Source organism: Polypterus senegalus, chromosome 11 (assembly GCF_016835505.1).
Source record: "Polypterus senegalus isolate Bchr_013 chromosome 11, ASM1683550v1, whole genome shotgun sequence".
In the NCBI taxonomy this organism is placed as follows: domain Eukaryota; kingdom Metazoa; phylum Chordata; class Cladistia; order Polypteriformes; family Polypteridae; genus Polypterus; species Polypterus senegalus.
Window position 1 is genome coordinate 113,422,515 of NC_053164.1, and position 15,195 is coordinate 113,437,709.

The 15,195-nt window shown below is 37.4% G+C and overlaps 1 protein-coding gene across 3 annotated transcripts in view; it reads right to left on the bottom strand.

The window, feature by feature from the left end:
• Positions 1-15,195, bottom strand: part of si:dkey-82f1.1 (DENN domain-containing protein 2A) — a 145,753-nt gene that overhangs the window by 30,696 nt on the left and 99,862 nt on the right. For all 3 annotated transcript variants that reach the window (XM_039769503.1, XM_039769504.1, XM_039769502.1), the window contains exons 10-14: positions 9,893-10,002; positions 9,441-9,510; positions 7,849-7,926; positions 5,500-5,640; positions 4,808-4,956 (exon numbers count right to left, since the gene is read on the bottom strand). In XM_039769503.1, the coding sequence (XP_039625437.1) occupies positions 4,808-4,956; positions 5,500-5,640; positions 7,849-7,926; positions 9,441-9,510; positions 9,893-10,002 (548 nt within the window). The remainder of the gene's footprint in view (positions 1-4,807; positions 4,957-5,499; positions 5,641-7,848; positions 7,927-9,440; positions 9,511-9,892; positions 10,003-15,195) is intronic.

A 15,195-nucleotide genomic window follows, 5' to 3' on the forward strand; every position in this document is an offset into this window, starting at 1 on the left:
GTGATCCCACAAGAAATAATCACACATGGATAAGTCAGGGGACCGAGGAGGCCAGTGAATGTCACCAAACATGGAAATGAGGTGACCAGGGAAGAGAGGGCGAATAACATCCATTGAGGCTCTAGCTGTGTGGGCTGTCACCCCATCCTGTTGAAACCACACACGCCGGATGGGAATACGTTTTCGTTGTAATTCAGGTAAAAAGAAGTTGTTTATCATCTCGATATAGTGCTCCGAGTTCACAGTAACAGCATTCCCATTATCGTCTTCAAAAAAGTAAGGACCAACGACGCAAGTTTTGTCCATAGCGCACCAAACCATCACTTTCGGGCTGTGCAGCGGTCTTTTGTGTCATTTTTTCAGATTTTCAGAAGCCCAATAACGGCAATTCTGTTCATTCACCAAGCCATTGAGATGAAAATGAGCTTCATCACTCATGAACAAAATGAGGTTGTCATTTTGCTCAAAAATTGCTTCCATTTCATTTGCTAAGTTCAGTCGCTGTGCGTAATCCCCGGCCTTCAACTGTTGCACAACGGCCAATTTGTAGGGATGGAAATGCAGGTCTAAATGCAAAATACACCTTACCGAATGATTACTGAGGCCAAGTTCAGAAGAATGCTTCTGGGCAAATCGACTTGGACTGTGCAGAAGGGCTAATTGTACGCTTTCCACATTTTCAGAGGTACGTGCCGTTCGTGTAGCCCCTGGCGGTCTTTTGTTCATTAGTGTATCTCGTGTACGAAGTGCTTTAACCCAACATAGGATAGTGTTACGAGCAGGAACGGCTTTATTTCTGTGGATATTGAAATGGCAATGAAACTCACACTGAACTGCAGTAATAGATTGGTTGTTCTTGACAAAACAGTCGTACCCAAAACGAGGTGTTCTATCGTTCACGGCTCCATGGCTTCAACTAAAAAGAAAAAAAAAATGCTAAGGCTTTGCGAACCTAATGCCACCTACCGCACATCTGTCACTCCACCTAATGGTGAGTTTTAGCCATTTCAAAGACATCCGTCCTTTCTGTCTCACCCTGTAATTGATACCCAAGCAAAACATGACTTAGTACTTAGTGGAGAAACCCTTGCTGGCAAGCACAGCAGTAAGATGTTTTTTGTGGTTGGTTACCAGGTTTGCACACATCTCAGGAGGGATTCTGGCCCACTTCTCTTTACAGAAACCTTCTAAATCATTTAGGTTTCTTTGCTGCCGCTTGGCAACTTGAAGCTTCAACTCCCTCCACAGATTTTCTATAGAATTGAGGTGCAGAGACTGGCTAGGCCACTCCATTACCTAAATGTGCTTCTTCTTTAGCCATTCCTTTTCTGCCTTGGTGGTATGTTTTGGGTCATTGTCATGCTGGAAGACCCATTCACTACCCATCTTCAGTGTTCTGTTTGAGGGAAGGAGGTTCTCATCCAAGATTTTATGGTATATGGCCCCATCCATTGGCCCCTCAATGCGGTGAACTCGTCCTGTACAGCTCCAAAGCATAATGTTTCCACCTCCGTACTTGACTGTGGGGATGGTGTTCTTTGAGTCATACTCAGCATTTCTCTGCCTCCAAACACAGTGGGTCGAATTGATGCCAAAGGGCTCGATTTTGTCACCAAGCTTCTTGCTGATGGTCTTGTAGCCAACTCCAGCCTTGTACAGGTCTACCATCTTATCCCTGACGTAGTTTGACAACTCTTTGGTCTTGCCTATGGTGGTGGAGATGTTGGAATGGAAGAAATTGATCTGTGGACAGGTGTGCTTTCTACACATAACAAGTTGAGATCAGGAGTATCTGTAATTGATCGATTGATTGTAATCTGTGTGCCTCTCTCCATTAAAATGAAACTACCAGAAAAATTACAGACTGTTCATTTCTTTGCAAGTTAGCAAACTTACAAATTCAGCAGGGGATAAAATAATTATTTCCTCCACTGTATATACATATACATATATATATATATACTGTATATATATATATATATATATATATATATATATATATATACACCTTCCTTCATCTCAAATTACTGTAGTTTATGTCACCACTAAGTACAATGCGGAGGAAACCAGAGTAGCTGATGTATGAAGAACACAAAAACATGTTTTCATCTTCAAGACAGTGACTGCACTCAGATTAATATCTTGCACCACAAAGCAGTAACATTAACCTTGTGCTACTGTGGTTCCACCCTTTTATTAAAAAAATATAATTTTAAAGATAAGGAAAGCAATACAGCCTATAAGGCAATGGACTATACACTATAACATGTCCACTTCAGATCCCACCCAGTCAGACTTATCTTCCTAGTGTTCCACATTTCCAGTATTACAGGATTTAAATATTTATGGTTCTCTATGTAAAAAAAAAAAAAACCTTTGTGACATTTGCACAAAATACATCCTTAACAATCTTCCATCTGTGTTCTTTTATTCTGGTTGAACAAGTGAATTTAAAGTAATAATTGTGGCCCATATTAATTCCTTTCAAAATTTAAAATATTTCAGTCATGTCACCTTTCATATTTTCCACTTGCTTAAACTTAAAATGTTCTTTCCTAAAAGGTTTTTTCATTGTTTTGATTTACAGTATAAAACACGAAAATGGTGTTACTCCACATTTTCACAACAATAAACACAGAGTTTTTTGGCAGCTGCATTTTAGTGTCTCTAGTGGCAGAGCATTGAAGTGAAGAGGTAACCTAATTTCATTGTGCATTTCAATGATGCGTCCGTCCCATTTTGATGTTCTTAAACTATTTACAGTTAGGTCCATAAATATTTGGACAGAGACAACTTTTTTCTAATTTTGGTTCTGTACATTACCACAATGAATTTTAAATGAAACAACTCAGATGCAGTTGAAGTACAGACTTTCAGCTTTAATTCAATAGGTTGAACAAAACGATTGCATAAAAAGTGAGGCAACTAAAGCATTTTTTTAACACAATCCCTTCATTTCAGGGACTCAAAAGTAATTGGACAATTGACTCAAAGGCTATTTCATGTGCAGGTGTGGGCAAGTCCATCATTATGTCATTATCAATTAAGCAGATAAAAGGCCGGGAGTTGATTTGAGGTGTGGTGCTTGCATGTGGAAGATTTTGCTGTGAACAGACATGTGGTGAAAGGAGCTCTCCATGCAGGTGAAAGAAGCCATCCTTAAGCTGCGAAAACAGAAAAAACCCATCCGAGAAATTGCTACAATATTACGAGTGGCAAAATCTACAGTTTGGTACATCCTGAGAAAGAAAGCAAGCACTGGTGAACTCGGCAACACAAAAAGACCTGAACGTCCATGGAAGATAACAGTGGTGGATGATCGTAGAATCATTTCCATGGTGAAGAGAAACCCCTTCACAACAGCCAATCAAGTGAACATCACTCTCCAGAGGGTAGGCGTATCGATATCCAGGTCTACCATAAAGAGAAGACTGCATGAAAGCATATACAGAGGGTGCACTGCAAGGTGCAAGCCACTCAGAAGCCTCAAGAATAGAGAGGCTAGATTGGACTTTGCTAATGAACATCTAAAAAAGCCAGCACAGTTCTGGAAAAACATTCTTTGGACAGATGAAACCAAGATCAACCTCTACCAGAACGATGGCAAGAAAAAAGTATGGAGAAGGCGTGGAACAGCTCATTATCCAAAAAAAAAGTATGGAGAAGGCGTGGAACAGGTCATTATCCAAACCATACCACATCATCTGTACAACACGGTGGAGGCAGTGTGATAGCTTGGGCATGCATGGCTGCAGTTGGAAGGGACACTAGTGTTTATTGATGATGTGACACAGGACAGGAATTCTGAGGTGTTCAGAGACATACTGTCTACTCAAATCCAGCTAAATGCAGTCAAATTGATTGGGCGGCGTTTCATGATACAGATGGACAATGACCCAAAACATACAGCCAAAGCAACCCAGGAGTTTATTAAAGCAAAAAAGTGAAGAATTCTTGAATGGCTAAGTCAGTCACCTGATCTTAACCCAATTGAGCATTCATTTCACTTGTTGAAGACTGAACTTCGGACAGAAAGGCCCACAAACAAACAGCAACTGAAAGCTGCTGCAGTAAAGGCCTGGCAGAGTATTAAAAAGGAGGAAACCCAGCATCTTGTGATGTCCATGAGTTCAAGACTTCAGGCTGTCATTGCCAGCAAAGGGTTTTCAACCAAGTATTAGAAATTAACATTTTATTTCCAGTTATTTAATTTGTCCAATTACTTTTGAACCTCTGAAATAAAGGGATTGTGTTAAAAAATGCTTTAGTTGCCTCACATTTTTATGCAATCTTTTTGTTCAACTCACTGAATTAAAGCTGAAAGTCTGCACTTCAACTGCATCTGAGTCGTTTAATTTAAAATTCATTGTAGTAATGTACAGAACCAAAATTAGAAAAAAGTTGTCTCTGTCCAAATATTTATAGACCTAACTGTATATCATAGTTAACTGATATGCACTGGTGCCAGTCTGGGCACTATATGAAGCTACATTGTTATTGCTCTCTGCACTCAACTGGTGTCATTTGATTCCACTCATAGACTGACTGACTGACTAACAGTCAGCACTTCAGTTAGTTATACCTCAAGTTCACATTGCTGAAGTTTTGTTTTTATGTGTTCCCATAGGTTGTGGTAAAGATGACACTCAGGAACATGGCCAAATTTATATGGTGATTAGATCACAAATATTTTGAAGAGGTGTTTTTAAGGCATACATGGTTACTGGATGGAGGTAATGGACAGTCACTAAAAGCTTAATTGACCAAAATTCCAAAACTAATGTGTTCACACTAATCCCCACCTTACCTTAGCTTATCAGCAGTGAAGATTACTCTCCTTTCCAGCAGTAAGGAAGCAAATACTCGCACCAGTAGTCTGACATGCAACGAGGAGAACAAACATTCAAAATCCACATGCTCTAATCGAGAGTCCAAGGGTCGGCAAAGCTCAATAACCTAGAAATTGGTGGAGAAAAGTGAAATTTCTAACTTATGTTGGCTTGACATTTTTGTGTAATAATTGTTTATTCACTAATGCATTTCAATGATTTTCTGTGTATGTTTGTAGTACCAGCTGCAGTATTAAATCTAACTTCATCTTACACAGGCAGAAAGAATACTTCTTTATGGAACACACTTTATGTGGAAGAGGATAGCAAGTAAACACGTTGTGGTCCTGCCTAAAAATGAAAGCTTTATCTTTGCTAGAAAGCCACATAAATGTTATTTTTAATTGCAGTATTTATGACAACTGTAAGCAAATAATGGTGGGAGTAGTTATTAAAGATATGGCACGGTGGATACCAATGCATGCCTTGTAGAACCTCTGAGAATAAAACTACACTTTTTGAATGAAAACTAAAGGACAAGGCAATCAACAAACTATTCTGCAAAATAAACAACCTCTTGTAATTCTGTAATTTTAGAAATCAATTTCTCATTTTAGATAAACAATTTGATTATCAGAGCTTCAAATTCAGCAATCTTTAGGCAAACTACCTCAGTTCCAGAGCCTGGGAGGAAGTTTTTGACAGTTATGGTTCTGCCAGGAGCAGGAAATGGAGCTTCCATTATGCTTCTCATAAATGGCTGCACAAGAGCTGGAGATATTGCCCTCCGTTTTTCTACCTCATCAAGGATCTGCCAAAACAGAAATAAAGTATTTGAAGAAACTTAACAGGTACTGTAGTAAAGGCTAATTTTCTTTTAGACCAAATGATCTGGAAGGTAAAACATAACACATATTCATAACAATCTCTTTAAAAAACTACACTTACAAATAACAGAAAAATACAATAACTTTTTTCTTCTGAAAACAAACAAAAAGCACCATTGATGTTTTTCACACCTGTTTTTGATTTTTGGAATTTATCTTTGAACTAAAATATTTTTTAGGTTTTGTCACTGTTTTATCATGCTGTCTGTGGTAATTTTAGTCAACACTGAAAGGACTAAACTGAAATATGTTACAGCCAAGAGAACAGATATTTGTTTATCTTTTTCTTTTGCTTTGTATATTTTCATTTTTATTTTATATTATTATAACCAGTTTGCTCTGTTTCACATTGCCAATATTAAACAAACTAATTATTTAAATAAAACCATGTGTTCTTGTCCCTCTACCACAGCGTGAATGCACTTTATGTGTGTGTTACTCAGTGTTGCAATTTACAGAAAAATGGGAAACTTTAGAGAAACATTAAAAGTCTGCCAGATTGATTTCTTGTTTTTTCATAAACAACTGATGAAGATGAAATTCTTTTTAACAATAAAAACACCGCCACTCTCTGTTGAGCGAGTGTCTTCAGTAACTCTTAAATTCTTTTCCTTACATCACATTTAAGACCCTCACTGCTTTGGATTTTGATGCATTACATTGGAAAATTGGATTTGTAATTCATACTTTCCTCTTCACAGAAAAAAAGAAAATAGTAAATAAAACGTCTTAATTTTTTAAGTATTTTCCATCCTTTTTTGGTACTTTTCAAAGCACCTCTGGCAGATGTAACAGTAAGAATTCTTTATAACAAGTCATTGTTTTAATATTTGCACATTGTGATAAAATAAAATTCTTCTTGCAAAATTTCTCTAACTGTGTCAAGTTAATGGGGAAATAGTGATGGATATCAATTGTGAAATCTTGCTACTGATTTTTGATTAAATTAACATCAGGTTTCTTACTGAGCCAAGGCCAAAGAGAGATACCATATTTTCTTCTTTATAATATTGTATAATGCAGTGTTGCTTTGGCAGTGTGATTTGCATTTCTGTTACACTTGATGGCAAATGTGACAAGCTATTAGAACTGCATGTTATTCTGTTTGAATCATTTTTTTGGCCTATGCCATGATGCATTTCAAAGTACCTGAAGTGGGCTGGAGGAAAGGGTGACTTACATGTATATTTATATGAACATGTTGCTTTAGCATTATTTCCTTAATAGCTGCTGTGAATTCTGAGTCTGTAAAATGGAGTTACATTTCCAATTTTTAATCTCTTAATATAGTGGCAGTTGACAAAAAATGTCAAAGTGTAGATTGTAAATTAAATGAGAAAATGTACTATTATTTTAAAACAGTCATCCTTTATTGCACACTAATTAACATATGGGCACTGTAATGGACTGGTGCCTTGTGTATGGCTGGTTTCTGGCTTGCAACTTCGTGAAAAAGCATGATGTCAAATAAAAAGGTATTTAGTTATTATAAGTACCACTGCAAATAATGCTCTGTGCTCCCTTGAACAGATCAAAAATACACCTAATTCTGACTTCTGATTTATTAATAATGTCTTTTAAATGAGTAAATTTGGTAACACTTTAGTTTACAGTAGGTAATGCAAAAATGCATCTATTAATCATTTACTCTTATGTAATAAGGCCTTAATGTATAAAAAGTCAGTAGACAGGTTATTCATCTCTGTGCAGTGCAGCATACTGATCTATTCATAAGAAGGATTCACAGGCCTTATACTAAATACAGTATGTTATAGCAAGATAAATGTGTCTCGTTTAAGCCACCTCAGACCAATCCAGATTGAAGTTTTGTTAGTAGGTCAGATTGCAGAGAGGAATAAACACTTTACAGATGATTTTTAAGTGTTATGAAGACCCAAAGAAGTGTTTGTTATGGTCTTGTTACACAAAAGTAAATGTGTAATAGATGCATTTTTGTAGTGCCTAAACTGAAGTGTTACTGAACTATCTATTAATTCACAACAAAATGTTAATTCAGAATGTGGTAAATAGGACTAAGTATGTTTTAATCTGGTACTTTTGACATCTAGTTAAAAGTACATCAAAATACACATATATTCTAACTTTTGAACAATTATAACATTATAAGATACCTTTGAGAAGAGGTCAAAGCATCCCAAACGGCTCACAATACAGTAGACCTCAGGAAGTCGTCTTCCCTTTCCACTGGGCTGAAGAAACAAAAAAGACACCTTAAAGTGAACAGTCACCTACTTCTAGACAATTATGTTTTAACTTTTTCAAGTAGATCTGTGACATCGTTTCTTCTGTTTTGGGGGCAACTTCAACTGTGAGGTTAGCTTTTCTCTCTTTTTACAAATGACAAAGTATCACGTTAAATTTCATTTTGGACCTGGGAATACAGGTGCCAGGGCGTAGCCCGATGGAAGTACTTCTGGGTCAATCAGAAATGCCAGAGAATAGGATATATGTGTCCCTGCAGCAGCCCCTGTTGGCACCCACGGAACATGAGAAGGCTGTTCTATGAAACTCCTGTTCCCAGTGTGTCCTGCTGGTGTCCTTACAGGGATGTTGACATCTATCAATGGCAGGACCTAGACTTCTGGCATAGCTACTTTATACCTGCACTAATTTTGCTCCAACTAAAAAATGAGAGCTTTGCTCATAATTATTTACATAATCATAATTAGAGACCATTTACTTAGAAAATAAAAGGTAGTAGAACATTATAGAAAATGAAAGAGAGTTTTCATTTTCCACAACATATTAACAGTCCATGTAGTTATTGTATTTTGTGACTGTTTTATTAGTAAATACACTTTTGATACATGAATTTAAAATATACATTTTGAAACTTTGGCCATACTATGGTTGTGAGCATATTCAGCACAGCCACCTGTTATTTTATTGAAAAGCCTTATACCATGGTCCCTGAATCTTTTGGGGTAGGTTCAATTTCCTATGGCCCTGTACTGGACTTGGCTGTAGAGTTCCTGCACCTTGTCCATGCCATTGGTAATGACCAATAAAAGCAGAATGGAAAGAGTGGTGCTCAGGATTTCAAACCTGGCAGCAATACACCTTTCCTTTCTTTTTACTTGCACATGGTATCTCTGTTCACATCATTATTTTTATGACTGAAACATTGCCTTGTGTTATTACAAGTGTCTTTCATATAGAGATTACATCCTTTTTCTGCACTTTTAAATTTCTGATTAAAATAGTTTCGGCTGAATATTATATAATTACTTTTGTTTATATCTTCCACACTCTTTCATCTTGATGTAAAAAGAGCACAAAACTGTTCCATAGCTTTGTAACTGCAGTCTGATATACTGTAGTCTGACTGACTGAGACAGCCATGATTATATGCCTCATTTTATTTTCTAACCTGCTCACTCAGTTCAGTGCTGTGAGGAAGTATAAGTTATTGAAGTAGGACTGGGCACAATGCAGGAACCAGGCCTGGACAATGTGCTAGTCCACAACATAGAATACTCATGCATACACCCAAACCCACTAATATCTGTTCTACATAACCTGATTTATAAATAAAGTGGAATTCTGAGCTTTATTCTGCTTACTTTGAGAAAACACAGAACACCAAAATGTAACAGCAACTAATGAAATGTAGAAGTGAGCACCCAGATCCCTTTACAACTTTTACAATTAGCTACACCCAAAACATAAATTTTAAGAGCTGAATCAAACTGTAGTAACTTACCAGTAAGCGGCGACAATAACCAAATCTTCTGCTTCCATCTTCACCAGTGAGGACAAAGGAAAATGTTTCACTAAAAAACATATCAACCATTTAGCGGAGTTATAGTTCTAAAAGTCTGAGAAATTAATAGTGCATTCACTCATATTAGACTACTACTCAAAGGACTTGCACATCAGAAATTCAAGACAATTAAAAACACATGCTCTGAATAACAGATTTGCCAAGTCAGTAATCTTCTGCTGCAAATTTCCTACTACATATCTATGTCAAGACAGATTCTATAATCTTACCAATTCTTTGCCTTTAAAGATTTGATTTGCATGAGATTTTTATAAAACACTTTCTAACTGCATATTTGTATCAGGTATGAATTTTTATGAACGGTAGATCAAATGGAATCAATAAAAACTTTGTATAAAACACTTGGACTTCTTCAGAAGAAGTGGACACACCTAGGGAATTTTTCCACTGGCACCCAGTCTTTGGCATCTGGGAAGCAGAATTGGGGAATAACTTTAAGCTGATCTTCTGTTTCTCTTAGGAACTTAAAACATCGCTCCAGCTGTTAAAGTCAACAAACACAGAAAAAGGATAAAGAGAAAACCAAAATGTTAAAAAAAAATGACAAACAAAATCCCTAGTGCACTTTAGTTAGAGTTTTTAAGGACTTGCTATAACAGATCTATTAGTCACTTATTCTAAAACAAACAAAGACTTTGTTAAATTCTTATTGCTTAGCAGTAAGTGATGAACAGGCACACTACAGGTACCACAATTTTAAAGAAACCTTATTATCTGTTATCCAGCCTCAATTTAATCACCTGCATAGTATAGTGAAGTGGTTCTCAGGTTAGGTCTTAGGGATCCTCTTGGCTACAGGTTTTGTTTCGGCCAGTTTCATAATGTGCAAGTCATTATTAATTGTAAATTACCTCATTGTTTTATTAGGTAGTCCATAACAAATCAGCCTTGACACATTGAAAGGTGCTGATCGCTACCGTTGACCTTTCCTAAATTTAAGGCAGCTTTTAAACAGGTTAGGCCAATATCATACCCTGCAGCACCCCGCCATTTTTGAAATGATCAGCCCAAACAGATGAATGAATATATACAGTATAAAAGCATAGCTATAAGGCAACATCAGTAAGCAATGAAAAATATATTATACAAAAAAAAAATGAAAAGAAGGTGAAAAACAGCAACAATCCCTTTCCTTCCTCCCACCAACCCAAAATAACTCCTATACATGCAAATAAAAATATATACAGTGTAAAAATCATAGCCCTAGGGCCTTCCAAAGTTCACACACAAATCCATAGTTCCAGGTAAATGTTAACAGCAGGTGAAGGAGTTGTAGAATGCTGGCCGACACAAAAAAGTTGAATTCTTAACTGTAACATGTTTCTCAGTCAGTCTGAGCCATTGTAAAAAAGAGGACTTCATGAGCTCACCCGAGTCTGCTAGATATAATGTAATGCAAAAATATACGCATATAAAGATAATTATATAATACATATAATTGCTGACCTCCACCTATATAGACAGGTCTTTGGGAGCTGCTGAGACTTTTCCCATGGCCCAGGCAGATGCAGATCAGTTTAGATAGGTCTTATCCGTCTTTTATTCCCTGATGGCTGTACTCCTCACCTTTTGAAAAATTGCATGATTTATGCAAATTCCAACAGAAAAAAGAAACCGGATGTCCTGCCTTCCAGGGTGCCACTGTCAATCACAGGCTGTATGAGCTATCCTAATACCCGCACAAGCAAACCAGACAGACAGCAGAAAATACATAACACTTTTTATGTGGCAGTGCTACAAGTCTTTCTTCTTCCCTTACACTTTATTGTGTGACAGGGTAAGATATACATTTATACAAATCTTAGATTAGCTCTTCCCCTCGGTTTTGAGCATTTAAAGGATAAGTCAAAGTTATTTGTTCAGAATCATAAAATGCATTATTTTGTTACATGAATGTGCATGCTAAAGTAAAGTATTTTTTAAAGAATTTTAAAAATATACCTGTTCTTGCAGTTTAAAATTTGTTTCATGTAACACCAGTCCAAACGTAAAAATAAAAGCCTTAAAACTCACCAAATGTGTCAGTTTTTCAAGCCAAAACTGTTATTAAGTATTGATTCACATCTTGAGATTACACACTGTGGAAGACTGCCGGCTTCGTGCTCCGGCCCTCACCCCCAGGCTGCCAGGAGGAGCTCTCCCGACAGCAGGATCGTGCCCCGAGTTCCAGCAGGGCCTCATGGACTATGTAGTGTTTATACACTGCCCTGCTGGATACCTTGGGGGCCACCAGGAGTCGCTGTAGGGGGGCTCGTGGGCTCTTATGTGCCCTATAACCCGGGAGTACGTCACGGTCACGTGACAGGAAGGAACGTCGTGCTCCCGGGTTGAAGAAAAGGACTGTTTACCCTGACCCGGAAGGAATAATGAACTGTGGACTGATTGGGCAGGAACACCTCCGGGTCAGGGTGTATAAAAGGATTGTGGGGAAGCCCTGACACTGAGCTGAGCTGGGAGGTAGAGGGGCGAAGTGTCTGGGCGAGGAGGAGAGAATAGTGTTGTTGTTGATTTAATTTATGAGTAGTGTGGAGGGTGCTTTGTGCACATTATTCTTAATTAATAAAACGTCTTGGACTTTTATCCAGTGTCTGAAGTCGTACCTGAGGGTTGGAGAGGTGGAAAAGAGCCTCACTGTCACAACACATATTGTAAAACAGCTTATCCATATCATATTAGGAAGGTAAAAAAAAGCTAATCATTTTAGTGAGATTGGAATATTTTAAAAGGAGGCTTGTTGTGTGCTTCAGCTCACTGCTTGCCTTTCTCCACAGCAACATTTCAGGCCCAGGTATGTTGTTTCCTCTAGCATATCTTTTCATTTTGAAAATTTGTCTCCAAGCACTGCTAATGGCACCAGATGCAGTGTTCAGTGATCCACTAATGATTATTAATAATAATTCAAAGTTGATTTAAAATTATTACGAATCACAACTCAGGACTACCTCAATAAATTATGGACATGTGTAAATGCTTACTGAGAAGAAACAGTGAAATTTACTCTTTACTTTTAGTCATTCAAAAATGTTGTTATAAGTTGCTCTTGTAATATCATATTCTTCAGCTGAAGCAACTCAGTACGTGCTATAAAATAGTTGCTTTGTGGCACTGTTTCATCATGGTTTAGCTATATCACATAATCTGCCTTTTAATTTCCCTGCTATTGTTTCACACAACACACCATAGAAAGTGTGTAACACTGAGTGTTGATTGTCACAGTGATTTTAGCATTGACGTGCAGGTGGCTATGATAAGAAATGCAATGTATTGTGAACAGTTCAGTTCAGATTTATTGTCATGTATACAAAAGTACAATGGAACTCTTATGTGCATGCTTGACAAACACATATCACACAGCCACTTGATGTAAATCTCGTTATGTAAGATATAATAACAGAGTATAAAAGGAGATGTCCAGTGATGGATGCAATCACCTCTCTTCAGGGCCTGAACTTCAGCTACCTCATTCAGTCACCACTGGGGTGCCCCAATCCCTAATAGTTTCTCTTGGCTGCTATTTATCCACTACTGCAGGGACACCACGAGCACTGGTCTATCTCTCATCCACTGCCAGCACATGAGCTTAACCAGGAGCCCACTTGGAGTGGTGGGTTGCTTCTACTCCCTTTTCACTCAGCAGAAGCGACCCTGCCCCACGCTTCTGTTGGGGGAAAAAATGACAGAATGTCTTTATTGTACAGCACCAGATTTTCAAAGATCCTGCCTCTTTTCCTTCTTTTTCATTCTTCCAGTTCTACCTGCCTGTCTTTCTCTTTTTCCTTTCTTTTTGATGTTCCCTGTTTCCTGCTCAGACCTCCTCTATACTACTAGGGATAAAGGTGTGCTGATTACCGACTCAGGAGCACTAATGAGGCAATTAACTGAACTGCACACAACTATACATGAATTCATGATCAGCCGATCATCCCATCAACTACTATAGCCGCTTGACCACACTACGCACACCTGTACCCCTCTCCTTATTGTCGCACTCCTTATTTATTTATTTAAAGCTGCTCATTTGCACAGATCTAAATACATCTTATCAAATGTAAAACCATATGCATAATAACCAGAAATGCCATTAAAATGTTTTTCACAAAATCTGAGCAAATAACACACAGCCTGCACTAGTTTACATGTGGAAAAACAAAGGATGACACAGAGTAAGTGGTGCAAGATTAAGAACAATGTGCTGGAAGGCAGGAAGCTCACAGAAATGGCAGACCCAACAATGTATTAAAATGCAACAATAAACAGTCTTTTTTTCTTTGCCCGATGCTGACACATATCTGAGATTGAATGTAGCTGAAAGGACCGACTTCCATGTTGTCTATATTAGGTACTGTTTAGGAAAAATCAAATCCTATGATTTGGGTGAGCATCTGCTTTCAGTATGTGGACAGCATTGCATATAAAAATATGATAGGAGCAAGTAAATTATGATCTGATTATGTATGTGCTGCCAATGCTGGCATAAAGTGACAATGTTTGGCAGGAGGTAAGTAGTCAAATAAGATTTGTTACAAAAAAATGACAAAATACAACCATTGATGAAACTGAACTGGAGAACCAAAAGGAAGAAAATATGCAGCCTAAAGCTAAGGCAAGGATACAGACAATTGGTGGTGCACCTTTGGAAAACATAAAAACTACATCCATGAGGACCACTGTAAAGGCCACTGTGAGCAGACAAGCAAGTAGGAAAAGTATCCTTAACCCACGAAAAATAGTACCAAGAATCTGTGAAAAAACATAATATTCATAGATTCCCTTTGTTGTTACAAACATGCCTCAGAAACACAGAAGTCACATTTTATTAAATCAAAAGCTTTGCTGCATCAAAGTGGACATACTGTACTTGGTAAATTGTAAGGCTTTTGTTTTCACATTTTTCAGTCATTAACAAAATATTCACTAGTTTCAAAGAAACACATATAATGACCTGGATTCTGCTATGCAGAGTAGATGTTACTCATGAATCATGTTTTAGTTTAAAATGTTGACCGTGAGTGCAGGTTTATTAGGTGCTGGATAATGTATAGGCTTACAATTAGGCACAGTCAAATCAAAAGTAATTGTTTCTCAGTTTCTTTACATGCTCTGTATCCGCTCTTTCAAAGACATCCAATGGAATGAAATGGGCAATTCATGACCTTCAAGACCACAACTGCTTCACAATTTCATTCCATCCAAAATGTCTCACAGAATATATGCATGTAAAAATCACCAAAATATTTTTAAAAAGTATATTTTACATTTTTTGATATGTCAGCTTAGTGACTGATGCTAGATGCAGTGCATTGTTTAACTTGGAAATAACTGTTGATCTTGAAGAATAGAGATACTGTTACAGTAGTACTGTAAAGAAGTTGTATAAAAACAGAATGAGCGCTAGGTTAGGAGCAGTCTTGACTCATAATTGACAAGATTAAATTATTAACTTATTCCCTATGAAATAAAGGAAAGGTTTGAAAGGTTTGTTTGCAACAAAGTTCAGCCTTTGTCATCTGCAGAAGCAGTTAAGCCTTTTCTATCACCCTTAAACATTCTCTGGAGCCATCCCTTGGAAACTTGTGCGCATCTTCCTGCCACCAGGATGTTATCCATTAAACCCATGATAAGCATTGTTATCATTTATGTATTTCATTCACTCTCCAAATCATAAACGAGACCA